This window comes from Chelonia mydas, chromosome 8 (assembly GCF_015237465.2).
Source record: "Chelonia mydas isolate rCheMyd1 chromosome 8, rCheMyd1.pri.v2, whole genome shotgun sequence".
Classification (NCBI taxonomy): domain Eukaryota; kingdom Metazoa; phylum Chordata; order Testudines; family Cheloniidae; genus Chelonia; species Chelonia mydas.
Genome location: NC_057854.1, coordinates 35,544,401 through 35,560,144, shown reverse-complemented (window position 1 = coordinate 35,560,144; position 15,744 = coordinate 35,544,401). Strand labels below are relative to the sequence as shown.

General features: G+C 41.1%; 1 protein-coding gene across 4 annotated transcripts in view; it reads left to right on the top strand.

Moving 5' to 3' along the window:
- Positions 1 to 15,744, top strand: part of NRG2 (neuregulin 2) — a 303,847-nt gene that overhangs the window by 251,006 nt on the left and 37,097 nt on the right. For 3 of the 4 annotated variants that reach the window (XM_043552601.1, XM_043552603.1, XM_043552602.1), the window contains one exon: positions 2,690 to 2,766. In XM_043552601.1, the coding sequence (XP_043408536.1) occupies positions 2,690 to 2,766 (77 nt within the window). Of the gene's footprint in view, positions 1 to 2,689; positions 2,767 to 3,026; positions 3,086 to 15,744 lie in introns of all 4 variants that reach the window. The other variant, XM_043552600.1, reaches the window with a different exon arrangement.

The window sequence follows — 15,744 nt, the reverse complement described above, 5'->3', positions numbered from 1 at the left end:
CTCACACAGATGGGGAACTTAGTCTGGGCCCCTCTTCATGCAGTAGCACATGCTGGTGTGTTTGTGTTTCCAACAAGGGAGGGAAATGTTACAATCAAAAAGAAAAAAACAACATCCTCTCCATTTCTAAAGTGTTCAGAGAACATTCCACTTTTTAAGCCCACCCCCCTTCAAAACAGGTAAATGTAGGACTAAAGCAATTTGACAGTGTTCCTTTAAACAAGTAAACACAAGAAGTTGAAATGCAGCCCTTTTCTTTTCTTGTTATTGCCACTGAATTATTTGTATATCCATAGTGTATCCGCTAAGCATACACTTGGCAAGAAAAAACAATTCTATTCTACCCCTGAGCAATAGTACAGAGTTAATCTGTCAACATGTGTTTGAACTATAAAGCTTTGATCATGCTAAACGTTGCATACGGCTAAAAAAATAAACAATTCCTCCCCTCTCCCCCGTAATTTATCTGTAGACTGGTAGAAAGTACTAGTGTGAATTTGGCAGAGGGAAGATGTCTATTTTCTATGGAGTATGGAGAGGTCAGTAATTCAGGCAGCATTATATAAAAACTAGCATGCCCCTCTGCAGCTAGTACATCACATTCATCCCTGGTGTAACTTCAGTGAAGTCAGCAAAGTTATGCTGGGGAGGAATTTGGTGTCTAATTCCCTTTTCCTATGTGAGCCAAAAATGCGGATGCTACAATGATTATGTCAGTAGGTCTATCCATGAATCACAGAAAAATTACACATAAGAACTAAAGTGCTGACCGTAATCTAATCATCCTTGAGGTCAGGTTGAATGTAGACATTTAAAAATATATCAAGACGACTGAAACTTTGATGGGGCATATATAATGGAATGGGAGAGAAACAGGAAACAGCCCCAATCTCAAGCTTCCAACTTTCCTCCCTTAAATTAAATGTATCTCTTGGTCTCTGATCTGTTGGCTGATAGGGATCTAGCAGTCACTGTAGGGCCAACAATTCTTTTCAATCTAATGAGTACGAGGATCTCCCCAGGATGAGAATCCGGGGCAAACTATGCTGGTGGGGGGTTAACAATGGGAGGCTCTAAAGTAGTGATACTCAGACCTCAGTGGTTCAGGAGCCAAATTAGCGATCACCATTACCCAAAAGAGCCACAGTCATGTGACTTCACTGGTTTATTTACTATTATATCTATATCTATATTATTGTCCCTGCAAAATGACTGACCAAGTATCATTATTTTATCAACTACAATTGGTTAGTAATATAGTAAAACCATCCTGATTGGTTAATAATTAAATCACACAGTGTTTTAATATCATGTGCCACAAAGAACCACAGGAGACATATTAAAGAGCCACTTGCAGCTCCCGAGCCTCAGTCTGAGTATTGTAGCTGCAGAGTGTGTAAGACACAAAGACTGCTGCCAGCTGGAGCCCAGCTGACTGAATAGGAGGCAACCCTGGCCATTGTTATGTCACCAAAGGGTAGGCAGCCTGTGCCAGGAGAGGGAGTTGGGTGATGAGAGAGCTCATTTGGGGTCAGAGAGAGAGAGGTCTGTGGGCTAGACAGAGGGATCGGAGAGTCAGGGACAGGTAAGGACAATGTGGGGGAATTACCTAGTTAGGCTAGGAGAAAGGGTGGAGAAGGAGAACGAGGAAGAAAGGAGCCTTTATTGGTTTTGGAGAAGCATTTGAATTGTTCAGGGTTAAACCTCCAAACTCCAACTTTTGAGGTTCATTCCTGTGGGTCAAGTTAAAAGAACCTTCTGACAAAGCAACTTTTCCGTCCCTTTGGACTGGCCTTGCCAGCAACATGCTACATGCATCAGTGCTAAACGTCGTGGTTCCAGTGCCTCCCATGTGTAACTCTGCCCCGCAACACTGAACCCCAATAACTAGACACACTGAGGGATCTTGTCCAGGCATTTCACTGGTTTGCAGCTGCCTGAGCCACAAAGCGAAATCTCTACCTGTTACACCACTGTAATGACCGGAGTGGAGTTCCTCTGGAGTTGCACTTGTGTAACTGATGGCTGAATATGGCCCTAGGCTTGCAGATCATCCTGGTGCAGTACTAGTGACTGGGGGAGTCATGAGACCCCAGCAACTGGACAAACTCTCAGGGGCTTGTTCCAGTGCAACTTTATTGTCTATCCCTTACCATGGAAAACCATTGAGAATGCTCTCTCCATAACCCTAATACAACAGGTTCCCCTGGCAGAGTGCTGGAGCTTCCTGCAGTGCCTCTGGGGAGTAACAGCATTAGGTGGAGTAGGACACTTGCCGTGCACCACTTCCAAATAGCTCTATCAACCTGTGGTACCTGCTGCCAGTCTGTGTACGTAGTGACAGTAACACTAGTCTCCGAGAAAGTTGTTCGGTAGCACAAAGCCTGCCTACCCCTCTTGTCAGGTGGCAGCTGGTGGAGGTGATTAGCAGTGGGCAGGTGAGTAGGAAGGTGACAGGCCTAAAATGAAAGGATGGGTTTGCTGACACCTGGCCGCCTGAAGATTAGAAAAGAACAGAATATTGATATAAAGGAAGCCTGATTAAACAAAGCAGAGATTAAATGCAGGAACTGTACATAAAGCTTTTAACTTTATTTTTCCATTCATCACTATGCACTTTTATTTCTAACCATAGCCTCGAGGATGCTGCCAGATTTGTTCTGTGATTTGTCCCCTTTTCCTCCTCCAGATGTCCAAATGGATTCTTCGGACAGAGATGTTTGGAAAAACTGCCTTTGCGATTGTACATGCCAGATCCTAAGCAAAGTATGTTTGAAGAGAAAAAATGCACCACACTACTTAAATCTCCTGGGCACAGCGCAGCACTGGATTTAGAGTGGTCTAGCCAGGGGTGTGTTTTGATAGAATGTTTGGGTTAGGGAAACAGGTAAGGGATCAGGCTGAAAGCAAATCATAGGAATCGTGGAAGGGATCTGAGGTGGCATCAGGAGGGACCGCATTTCAGTCCACTTCGATATCATTTTGCTATCTTGTTTCTCTCTTTCTGGTTTTCTTTCTTTCGTTAGGTGTCCGATCGAATTCACCGGGGATCGGTGTGAGCACTTCGCAATGGTCAGCTTCTCCAGTATGTCTCTTTCTACTTCTCTTTCTCCCTGATTATCGTAGCACTGTGTGACATCTTTAAAGCAGGTTCTTCCATTCCTTAGGGCCTTGTTCTCCTCTTTTTGTGCCCGCGTAGCTCTGGCTGACATTAATGGGAGCTAAGTGAGTGCTGCTAAGAGGAAAATGAAAGCCCTCGCTGTCTCACAATCATTTTGAATCGTTTTTGCTTTCACTTGTAAACGAACATAATGTAGGATTTTACAGTTTGCTCTTTTCATGCAAAATCCAAATAAGCAAAGATTTTCAAGTGTGCTGTGGAGAACAGGTTGAGTGATAAGAAACCTCTATTAACATTATTATCACATGAGGAACTGCTTTGCACAATACACAGGAATCCTTTCCTTAACTTTGAAAGTGGGATCTGTGAGTTTCTCTGTACCAATTTGGGAATGATAGGTAGAGTTGGGCTGAAGACCACCAATTATTTCAGAAGAACGGCCATACTGGGTCAGACCAGTGGTCCATCTAGTGGAAACATCCCCTGTCATCCAGTCTGAGCTCCTGGCAGTCAGAGGTTTAGGGACACCCAAAGCATGGGGTTGTGTCCCTGACCATCTTGGCTAATAGCCATTGATGGACCTACCCTCCAGGAACTTATCTAATTCTTTTTTTGAAACCAGTTATACTTTTTGCCTTCACAATATTTCCTTGCATTTTTTCAGAGACTAGGCTATGTTTACTTTTCCAGCAGCTAAGCGAAGCTTCACTCACTGTGAAATTGATATTACCCATTGCGAGCTTTGGGTCAAACCCTGACGTCTTTTCTAAGGGCTGGATTATGGCTGTTCCTTTCAGAAGTTCTGGGTGGTGCACCTCCTAAAGGGGTGTAGCCATAGATATCCCTCTCTGAGACAAAGTTCCTCCCACATCTCCCCATGGAATATGGCAGCCTTACACTGATGCAGGGCAGTGCCTGACTTAGATGACTGAGTTCTTCATTTTTACTAGGTCCCTGTTTAGACAAACTCCCTTTGTATCCATGTCAGCAGGAGTTTGTAGTGGGAGTGTAAAACTCAGGGCAAAATTCTGATCTTGGTGTAAATCAGGAATAAGACCATTGAAGCCATTGGACTTGCTGTGGATTTACACGAGTGTAACTAAGAATCCAGCCACAGTTACGGACATCAGACATTGGCCTTTTCAAATGGCCAATTATGCAACCTTTACACGGAGTAGTACATATGTGAGTAGCCCCCTTGACTTCAGTGGGACTGCTCATGTGAGTAAGTACTATGCAGAGTGAATAAAAGTTGCAGAATCAGGCCATTTAATTAGCAGCATACACTCAGTTAAACAAAATGTGCAAGCATTTGTTGTGTCCAGTCACAAAGTGTGTGCTCCCTATGCGATCCTTGCTACCTGGCTTACAGTTGTGTTCCAAGTTCTGGTAGGTCAGCCAGTCTTTCAGAATTTGTGCATTTCTGAGATTTGTGAACATGGGCTGGGAGCTTCTAAAATGTTTGCCCAGCTATTTCTCCTTAGTTTTTGTCATTGTTTTGCTGCTTTGCAAAATGTACACCCCGTGCAATATAAGGATTTAGGGCATTGCAGAGGATGTATTTTTAAAACTTGCTTAGTTGATCCGGCTATTATTTGCCCCTAATTTTCGTCAAAGGAAAGCCTTATAGCTAAAGAACACCAGATTCTTATAAGTGAAACTATACAAAGAGGTCACCATTGAGATGTCATTATTTGCCAACGGACACCACATACCCAGTGATATCTAAGATCTGTCCTTACAAATTCCTAGACCACCCCTGTTTCTCCCTCTACTTATAATAGTAGATATCAGTAGTAACTATGTAGTAACAGCTGGGAAATGTTAACTTTATAATAGTTTCTACTGCATGCACAAACAAGATGCAATGGGCTTTGTCAATGAGGATTTGGCTAGAGATGAGTGAAAATTGGATTTCTGTCCCATGGAAAATTTTGCTATTTTAACATTTTGTTTTTTTCCCAAATTGGAATGCAAAGTTTAAATATCAAATTTTTGCTCAGAACAAAACATTCCAAACAAATTAAATTTGGAAATGGCACAATGTTTTCTTTCAGCATTTTTGATCAAAATAATAATAATTTTGATACTTCCGAATCAGAACGTTTTGTGAACTGACTCAAAATATTTCATTTTATGCTAGTTCAACATTAAACCGCATTTCCCGATAGTAGCACATTGACATGTGGGAGTTATAGTTCAGGTAGGACTCCTCTATTCTCTCCTGTGGGCTCCCTGGCCAGGCCACATTTACTATGATCCACCCACAGCTATGTGACTCCCATGATGCACCATATCACTTGGTCAGAGGGGAGACTGTAGTGCATCATGGTTTGGTCAGGGAGAGGCATCATAATTTTTGCAAAGAAGTTTTGCCATTTTCTTGCAATAAAAATAGCTTTTTTGTTAAAACAATGAGTTCTTATCAGTGAGAAGTGCCTTTTGTTTTGTCGGAACATTCATGGGAAGAACAAACTATGCTTTGATTTTTTTGCAAGACTGTAAAAATGTGATTTTTTTCATTGTTGGTGAGAATTTTTTGTTATATTCATGGTTTAAAATGACACTGTCAACTTTAAAATAACATATTACAGTCTAACCCATTTCTTGACCGACATCAGTTAATCACCCACTGATTATTAAATGTCCAGGTTACCTTTCACTAATTATTTGTTTATTTTTTACATTTGTGTCAACTTCAATAATAATAATCAGAGAAGTGAGGTTCACCTTTATTTATAGCTGGTTTCATTTCCAGGTTTGCAGTGCTGCAATGTTTGGATTACAGACATGGCAGAGGAATGTGTATTTGGTTTCAAATTTTTCCAAACGGAAGATTTAAAGGAAAAAAATAACATTTCTCTTGGGTTTTTTTGTTTGTTTGTTTTTAACAAAATCTAAATATGGGGCCCAATAAAAGTTAGCATTAAGTCTTTAATTATCTTTCCACTTCATGCTATGCATATGACGACAGATCAAAAACTGAAACAGATTCAGATGGTCCCAGAAAAATTTCCAGGGAAAATAAAAGAAACATGCCTTGTGATTCATATTCCGAGCACATTGTCAATGAGTAACAAATCATTAAATAAAATAATGAATCATTATGACCACTCTAATGCTTTATTAAATGCTTATTAGTTTTTTTAGATGCTCATATCCTGACTAGAGCCTCTGTGCGCTACTGCAATATAAATATTAAATAATCATTGATGCTGATGGCGAGGCATAACCCAAAGGCTGAGGCTGATTCTTTGCAAACTGATATAAATTCAGGACACTAACCTGACATGATGATTAGACCCTTTTGCTGCATCTAGGCCAGATACTGAGGAGGATGTACCCAGGGTTCCATCAGGCCAGGTGTAGAGTGCTTCCTGAGAGTGACTGCATCCTGGCTGGGCTAAACCCTGGAGTCCATACTCTGTATTTATTCAGACCTTGCTCAGGTAAAACTCCCATTGACCTAAGTAGATGCAGGATCATACTATCTATTTGCCAGATAGCACTGGAGGTTTGTTCTTCTCTGGTAGTCAGAAGAATCTGTTCCAGACACTATGATATGGAGAAGCTGAAATAATTGGATGATTTCTCCCCCCATAGAAAGATTTTCCACTTTGCTCTTATGATCATGTGATTCAGTGGCTATTGCAAATCCCTAGTGCTAATTTTTGTCCTTCTGCCCCCCAGAAGCTGTTGTCATGAGAAATTCTAATGATATTTACTGCTATGTGACAATACAGTTAAAATATTGAAATTCAGTTTTTCTGTGGATCATGCTTATATTATTTCAGTTTTTTATCTGCTGGTGGGGGGATCTTTTCCAGGTCAGTACAGAGAAACTCACTGAAATTAGCACTATTGGAAGAAATCTAGAGATTCTTAACTCTATTTTGATTTAGCCCTTATGCTGGTGAGTGGCAACTGATGTCAGCTGGTGTTTGCCTGAGTAAAATTTGAGTAAGGATTTCCAGATTTCTCCACAGAAGGTTACACTGAATACTGCATTTAGTTATTTTTTATTGTAATGCAAAAATAATCAGAAATGTGTGGAAATACTGGAATGAAACCAAAAAGTATGAATAATAGTTACTTATTTAACAGAACTGTGGTTCTTGGAGATGTTTTGTCCATGTGGCTCCCACATGTGGTGTTATGCATGTGCCCCATAAGCAGCAAACATGGGAGCCACAAGGACAAATACTCAAATTAGAACTGTTGTTTTACTTTATTTATTGTAGCACCTTTCATGCAGGGTGCCACAAAACATCTTTAGAGACATTTGCAAAAACAAAGGGTTAAAATGGCAGAGGAAGGAATGACAGATTTACTGCAATTAAAAGGTATCTAAGATGTATATCAAAGGATACATGAAATAAATAAGGTCCTGATCCTGCACTGGATGCACACGTTCGGATCCCTGTGACCATGAAGAGCTCTATTGATTTCCCTGGGCTCTGCACAGGTTCAGGCATCCAACCTTGTGAAATATATTGTAAGATCAGGACCTGAACACCTAAAGTTGATCATGTTTAAACAAGTGGGATAGAGGTGTTTGCTGTATAGATACCAACGGGACTGTGACCTACATTAGAAAGACATTTAAATCAGTTTTAATTTTGATTGAAGGAGAATAAGCAATTAATTTTAAATGCATACTGAATATAATTAAATATATAAAAGAGAGATGTACCTTTGATATTTTAGAGTCCTATTAAATGAAAAGACATAGTCTAGGCTTATCTCCACTGTTTATGAATCATCAAATCATTTTGTGAAAGTATTTTTCATTTCACATTCTTCATGTTTATGTGTAATTATGTCTCTGCACAATTATAATTACAGTGTATATAATAATAATAATAATAATATATATACAGCAATATGGATATTGTAATCATCATATAGATTGCAAGCCAAGAATGTTGAAACATACAGCAATAATCATATCTTCTGCCAGCTTCTAAAAGTCATATCGCATAGCTGTGATGTAATCAGAGGACTGTGAGGGTCACAGCGTGAAATATGACCTCAAGTGTAAAACCTCAGTAAAACAGAATGACTTTGGCAGCATTTTAACCAATAAAAATGTAATGTGCAAATGAAGAAAAGTTAGCTTTCCTGATTGGCTGAGTTGACTTTAATGTCACTGTCTTACCACCTATTATGCCTGCTCTCTCCCCATCCCACTGTTCATAACAATAGCTAAATCAAACTGTAAGTTTAAAAGAATTACACTATTTGTGTTCCGTATTTGTAATTTTTCGGTGTTTCCTTATTAAGCCCATGCTGTATCTTGAGGTGCCAACAGGCTTCGTCTCGTGCATATCAGCATCCTTTTATATCTTTGCATAGTCTTATAGTGCAGTTATCTCCCCCCACCCCCTTTAGCCCCTTGACTATATATGGTAGAGTGACTGGACTGGAAGTTTACAGTACAGAACTATCATTTCTGTAGCCTGAAAAAGTGATGAATGTTGCGGCATGGTGACTCGGTGTTACGCACAAAGTCTCTTTTGCAACGTAAGGGACAATAGTTTCCCGTTGAAAATTTAAAACTCCAGTGTGTGGCCCAAATTCTGCACTCAGGTATAATTATCCACCTCCAATTGACACCAGTAAGAGTTGTTGGTCTGTATTTGTCTCCAAACAAATGTATATGGGCCTTGTCCAAAGGCCTTTGAAGTCAGTGGAAGTTTTTTCCACTGAATTCAGTGGCCTTTGGATGAAGCCCCATATACTTGCATAGGAATATGTTAAAACAGTTTTGAATCCTTTGTTTTAAGCATACTACAGTTTCGGTTATACTCTGCTCAGGTGCCCAACCCTACCTCAGATCACAGGACTCCGTATTAACAGCAGCTTTCTTGGATTCTTGAGCTTATAGAGGAGTGAAATTTTGTCTGTTTCTTTTGTTCACATCCACTTCAAAATGTTTCTTTCGCATAAAACATTATTAGGCACCACATGGTTGCACTACATATACACCAAAATATTTTTATTTAGATTTCCGCCATCTTTTGCTTCTGTTTTCCTGCAGTATGACCGTGTAGCCTGAAATGCAGCAAAAGAGCTAGGTCGAGACTCAACAACGTAATTTGCTAACAAAACGTTACAGCTGCATAGCACTTACTGCACAATCCCTACTCCATAAAACCATTCCATTGGTTTTGATATGCGTTGTTACCATATAATCCTGTTCCTTAAGGAGCCACGGCTTTGGATGTACTGATGATCTTTCCTGGCTGAGGAAGCCTCTTAAAGCCATAGCTGCAGCAGCTATTGTCTCTTGGGTAGAGTCTTCTCTCGCTTTTCCTGACTGAGCTGTCACAGCACACTTAGCCAGATCTCATGGTTTTCAGTTTTATTAGCATCACTAACGGACATCACAATGTCCAATCCCAGGTTCCAGTTCCATTAGTTGCGCAGATTGTTATAAACTTTCTCAAGCTATCTGGCCAGCACAGCGGGACCTAGCCGTGTGATGATGTGAAGTGATATAGGGACAAAGCACAATCAGGTGGTCAGTGATCACAGCTTGTAGGTGGACCTTTAGCAACCTGTCTCCACTGGGAGCCTGTACGTCATAAGGGTTTTATCAGCCTTTTCACTTACATTATAGCACATATTCCCATACGCGGCTGGAAGTCCATACTGCACTTACTTTTCTATAACCTTGGGAGGCAGGTGTCTGGGAAAACCTGAGAGTGCTAAGTCCACAGAACATGGCATCTTAATAGGCCTTCATGTGCTAAGGTCATGGGAGTCATAGATTTTGAGATAAATTCTCAGGTGCAAGTGACAGAATCATTTTCAGGTTTAGTCCGACACTTCATTCATCGAAATACGCCATAGCCTGATATTCTGTGATATCTTGAACAGTGGGGCATCGTCTTCTTGTTGGCATTAAGGTGACTACATGTTCCTCAGCCTAGGCAGGGACAAAACCCATTAAGTCAAAACATGCTGCCACTGTGTCTTCCCAAAATTTAAAACAAAATTGCTTCTCAAAAGGAAGACTGAGTTAATCTAACCAATCCCATCGTCTCCTAACCACTCAGGTTATATTTCTCTTCCTCTTGAGTGCTTTACCGTTCGGGGAATCTCCAGCAAAACTGAATTAATCTTGATGATATTCTTGCAGCTGCAGGGATGTTGCTGCTAAATAAATATTAGCAATAAAATGGTCAGAGATTCTCCAGTACTGAACACGTCACAAGTTCAGGGTAACTGCACCTGTATTTCCCTCTTCATAGTCTACTCGAGGAGCATCCAGTCAGGTCTCCAGCCACCACCTGTCTCTGGGCCTGGACCCTTGTCCGGCTCCCTTATGACTGGGGGTTTTAAGGCTGCCCAGCTCCCTGCTTTACACTGTGATCTCTCCAGTCTGCCAGTGTCTGTGCATTGCTTTCTCTCCGAGGGCTATGACCAGCGTATTGCCAGCAGTTACAAATTACCACCCAGCTCTTTCTAAGCAAGCACATTTATTCTTAAGGTTAAAGCATTACAGAGAATACATAATAAAAACGATAAACAGATTTAAACACACACACCCTATCAGAAGCCACCTGCCAGTCTTATGTGGCCCTCATAGGCCAGTCTTTCCAACCCTTCCACAAGGGTTGAGGCCCTTCTTGGACAGAAGCACCTGTCCGTTTTTTGAATCAGAAAGAAATCCTGTGTCAATTCAAACTCAGCCTTTTAGACTCAGTGACTCACCGAAATCGCCCCCCACTGTTTTTAATTCCTGGAGGAGCTGAGGTGACCTTCCCCCACGGAATAGAATGCAACCATACATCAACCGTTCTGACATTTAATAAATGGTCCCCAAAGATACTGCATGGGGTTGCAATATCTCTCTCAGAATATTTACTGGATTTTCTTTGGGAAGTCCGAGTTTTCCTGGGTTGGATTCTCATCTCCCAGGGAAACCCTAAGAGTTGTGATTTCTGCATTTGTGGTCAGGTCTTAGGCTCCTCTCAGTCACCCTGGTGGAATGAGGGAGTTACTGTATTGAAGTCAAGGAGTAATGATAGTAAAATCAGTGTAGGGGAGAAGAAAATCAGGTCTTGTCTTTCCTTAGTGAAGGAGCTAAACCCCTAGTGGTCCTTCCCAAAAGACTGCACTGTTTAATACTCAATCTAGAGTTAAAGGCAGCAGCAAAGCTCTTCAAAATACTTGACAAGTTTCCCTCCAGTTACGCGTCAACAATAAAATGTCTCAGACACAGGAGGGACTATTTTGTTTCCATCTTCAGCAATACCTCTGCTTGGATGTGATGTTGTCACCATGATGACCCCACTTGACCTGGGGAATTTTATCAGTGGATCTCATGAAATCACCCATGCTGGGACTTGGGGACAGTTTTTTACCTTCGTTTCTCTGCACATGTCTATGCTTGTGTAACCAGGGCTGGTACCAAAACCACCGCTCTTGCAAAGATGACTTTCTGAAGGATCTTAGGGCTAGTTTACACTAGAAGTGCTACAGTTGCACTGATGCACCTGCACTTCTGTAGTGTGTCTGGTGAAGACGCTCTGTGCCAACGGGAGAGAGCTCTCCTGTCTGCAAAATAAAACCTCCTCTGTGAGAGGTGGTAGCTATATCGCTGGGAGAAGCTCTTCCGCCACATAGCGCTGTTCACACTAGTGCTTAGGTCAGTGTAACTTAGTCACTCGGGGGGTGGTTTATTCACACCCCTGAGCAAATAAGTTATACCAACATAAGTGGTGGTGTGTACAACTAAGCCCTTAGTAACAATATTGGTCACCATTTCTTGAGATCATATCTGTCCTCCTCCATTTTATTCAACAATATCCTAAGGGACTGGGAGAGCCTTCTTTTTCAACCGTCTGCTGAAAAGATTGCCAGAGCTCTGGTCAACAGGTTCCCAAGGGTTTTGTAAAACATAGAGATAATTCCCTCACACCCTGGTGAACTGGAGATATTGAAAAAAATAGTGCTATAAACAGCACCCTTTCCAGTGAAGACAATTCAGGGATCAGCATGTTAACTCAAATGTCTATATTTAAATTTTATCCAGCTGAGATTTGTGGAACAGTTTAGAATTTTGTCACACAGTGTAGAATTCTGCTGGGTCCATTTATGTTTTTTTTCTTCTGAGTCCTGAAAGTTCACCTCAAGTTTACTATTCACTCTTTTCCGGAAAGAAATAACATCAATGTGGTAGAGAACCCAGAGTCCTGTTCATCTTGCTGTTGATTTTTCTAAGTGTGTATTCTGCTTTATTTTCTGCTTGATGATGATATTAAAGTTGACGTCTGTGACCTAGAATGGAGCTAACTTACACTAATTTCTGATTTAACCTCGTATAGTCCCCATTTTTCTTCCAGATTTTGTACTTAGCTTCTTTTAAAAATTTAATTTTGAGAAGTCAGTTGGTGTCTTCCCACCAATCTGCAGAGAAATCATACAGCAGCATCTTCTAATCCTTAGAGAGAGAATAAACTTTGCCCTGAATTTTGTAGTCCCATAAGAGCTCATTATTCAGGCCCTTTTTCTAAGTGGAGAGAGATGTATTTATTGCACAGTGCTCAGTATAGTGACATGGAAACGTGGAATGGAAGAGATTTACTTGAGCAGTCAATGTTGTGGAGTTAGTGTATATCCCAGCAATTTTGCTTTTGGTGGAACTTTTATGAAAATGTACCCTGGATTTCTAGGGGTATGTGAGCTATATGAGTCTGTTAGGTTCTGCTTAATGTGAATATTTGAAGCATGGCCATCATATGTGAAGGTATGTAAGTGAACGTTGCTGTCCAAGTTTCTCTTTCTGTAGTTGAAAACGCTTCTGAAGATGTGGATTCTAAAAAGTATTATTGAGACCTGGTCAGAACCATCTATTGAAGACAGTTTTGCCCTATCTGTTATAGCAGCAAAATCATTTTTATCTTAAGGTGAGAAGGGGCGAGGGATAACCCAGTACTTGCTGCAGTGGACAACAGCTGGTCATTTCCCTATTGTAGACAGGGATAGATAAGACATTATACATTCAAAGGTTTCAGAGTGGTAGCCGTTTTAGTCTGTATCAGCAAAAAGAACGAGGAGTACTTGTGGCACCTTAGAGACCAGCTAATTTATTTGGGCATAAACTTTCATGGGCTAAAACCGACTTCATCAGATGCATGGAGTGGAAAATACAGTAGGAAGATAGATATATATGAAAAGATGGGGGTTGCCTTACCAACTCTAACGAGACAAATCAATTAAAGTGGGCTATTATCAGCAGGAGGAAAAATCACTTTTATAGTGGTAATCAGGATGGCCCATTTCAAACAGTTGACAAGAAGGTGTGAGTAACAGTAGGGGGAAAAATTAGCATGGGGATATAGTTTTTAGTTTGTGTAATGACCCATCCACTCCCAGTCTTTATTCAGGCCTAATTTTGATGATGTCCAGTTTGCAAATTAATTCCAGTTCTGCAGTTTCTCGTTGGAGTCTGTTTTTCAACTTTTTTTGTTGAAGAATTGCCTGTAATAGGTCTGTAATTCAGTGTCCAGGGAGGAAGAAGTATTCTCCGACTGGTTTTTGAATGTTATAATTCTTGACGTCTGATTTGTGTCCATTTATTCTTTTTATTCTTTTCATTCACCTGCACATCTACCAATGTGATATATGCCATCATGTGCAGAAAATGCCCTCTGCCATGTACATTGGCTAAACCGGACAGTCTCTACGCAAAAGAATAAATGGACACAAATCAGACATCAAGAATTATAACATTCAAAAACTAGTCGGAGAATGCTTCAACCTCCCTGGACACTGAATTACAGACCTATTACAGGCAATTCTTCAACAAAAAAAGTTGAAAAACAGACTCCAACGAGAAACTGCAGAACTGGAATTAATTTGCAAACTGGACATCATCAAAATTAGGCCTGAATAAAGGCTGGGAGTGGATGGGTCATTACAAAAACTAAAAACTATATCCCCATGCTAATTTTCCCCCCTACTGTTCCTCACACCTTCTTGTCAACTGTTTGAAATGGGCCATCCTGGTTATCACTATAAAAATGATTTTTCCTCCTGGTGATAATAGCCCACTTTAATTGATTTGTCTCGTTAGAGTTGGTAAGGCAATCCCCATCTTTTCATATCTCTCTCTCTCTCTCTATATATATATATCTTCTTACTGTATTTTCCACTCCATGCATCTGATGAAGTGGGTTTTAGCCCACAAAAGCTTATGCCCAAATAAATTTTTAGTCTCTAACGTGCCACAAGCATTCCTCGTTCTTTTTATAAATTCAAAGAATGCTTTGCTTTCTGGTGGTAGATGCGGAGATAGACATTTATTAATCTAAGAAGGTCCCCTTGGGATCCACATCTTCTATCAACCCTTTACCTGGACGCTCACTGGTTATGTTCTGTACAATAATCTCATCAGCATGCTCCCTGCACCATCATAAGGTTCCTTTCCATATACAAGATAAGGTGGTCTCCTCACCGGTCACTCTTTCCTGGGAAAACTGCCTTCCTAGAAGATCTTCTGATTCTGAAACAGTTTCCACCTGCAAGCCTGGTGTCAGACACCACATCCCCATTACACGTCTCGATGAATTTCTCAGCCTTGTGCAGTTGCTCCAGAATGTTGGAATGTCTACCATCATTGACCTGGAAACAAACTGGATACAGCATTGCGTATTCCCACACTCGCTCTGCTAATTGGCATCTAATCTTCCCCAAAGCTCTCCTTTTCAGCTGATTAGTACTATCTTCCAGAAATAGGGCCATCCAGATTTATCAGTGGAGATTGATCTTGTTTGTAGGATGATCAGTCATAATAATAAATACCATAGATTTAATAGCAACTTCCAGTTAATTGCAACATATTGCCAGGACCCATTCCTTTGAGTAAGCACAGCTGAGTGCTTCAAGTGTGTGCTACGGCTTCCAAACATGTGAACCTAGCTTTCACTGATAAAGTTTGGGTCCTGGGGGGCCTACGTGAGCCTGGTGCTAAGCAAGTGAGAGTAGCTGAGTGGTTTGGTGTCTCAAAGTTTGTTGTCTCATGTATTCACGAGAACAGCCAGAACATCTCACAGGAGCACAGCAAACTGAGGCCACAAGTGCCAATGTGAGGAAAAGGAGTCAGATGCTGGTGAAGCCCTATGGCTCCAGTTTCAGCAGAAGGTTGGCCAAGGTGCTTGACTCTCTGGGATGATGCTGAAACAGAAAGCAAGTCAGCTGGCGACAGAGCAAGGGAAGGAACAGGGAGCTACAGCTACAATACATGTGCTGCTTGATACATGTGCTGCTTAATTGACAATTGCCTGGCTCATTCAGCTAATGTAGAGGTGTCACACGTCGTGTTAAAATTCTTGCCTCTGAACACAACCTCAGTCAGGCAGCCAATGAACATGTGTCATTAAAAATGTCAAAGGTCATTGCTGTGCTTGTCTTAATGCACAAGTTATTGCCTCTCTGGATACTGACCCACACCTGCGAGCGGTGGATGTTGCCAAAAAACCCAGATCTGATTAACTTCATCTTGCTACAGAGTCAGAGGCCTCTGTTCTCCCCAGACTGTTCTAAACTACTTCAGAAATGGCAGGTTTTCATCAACTGAAAATGGTGGACACTGATGTGCTGGCCAGTGCTTC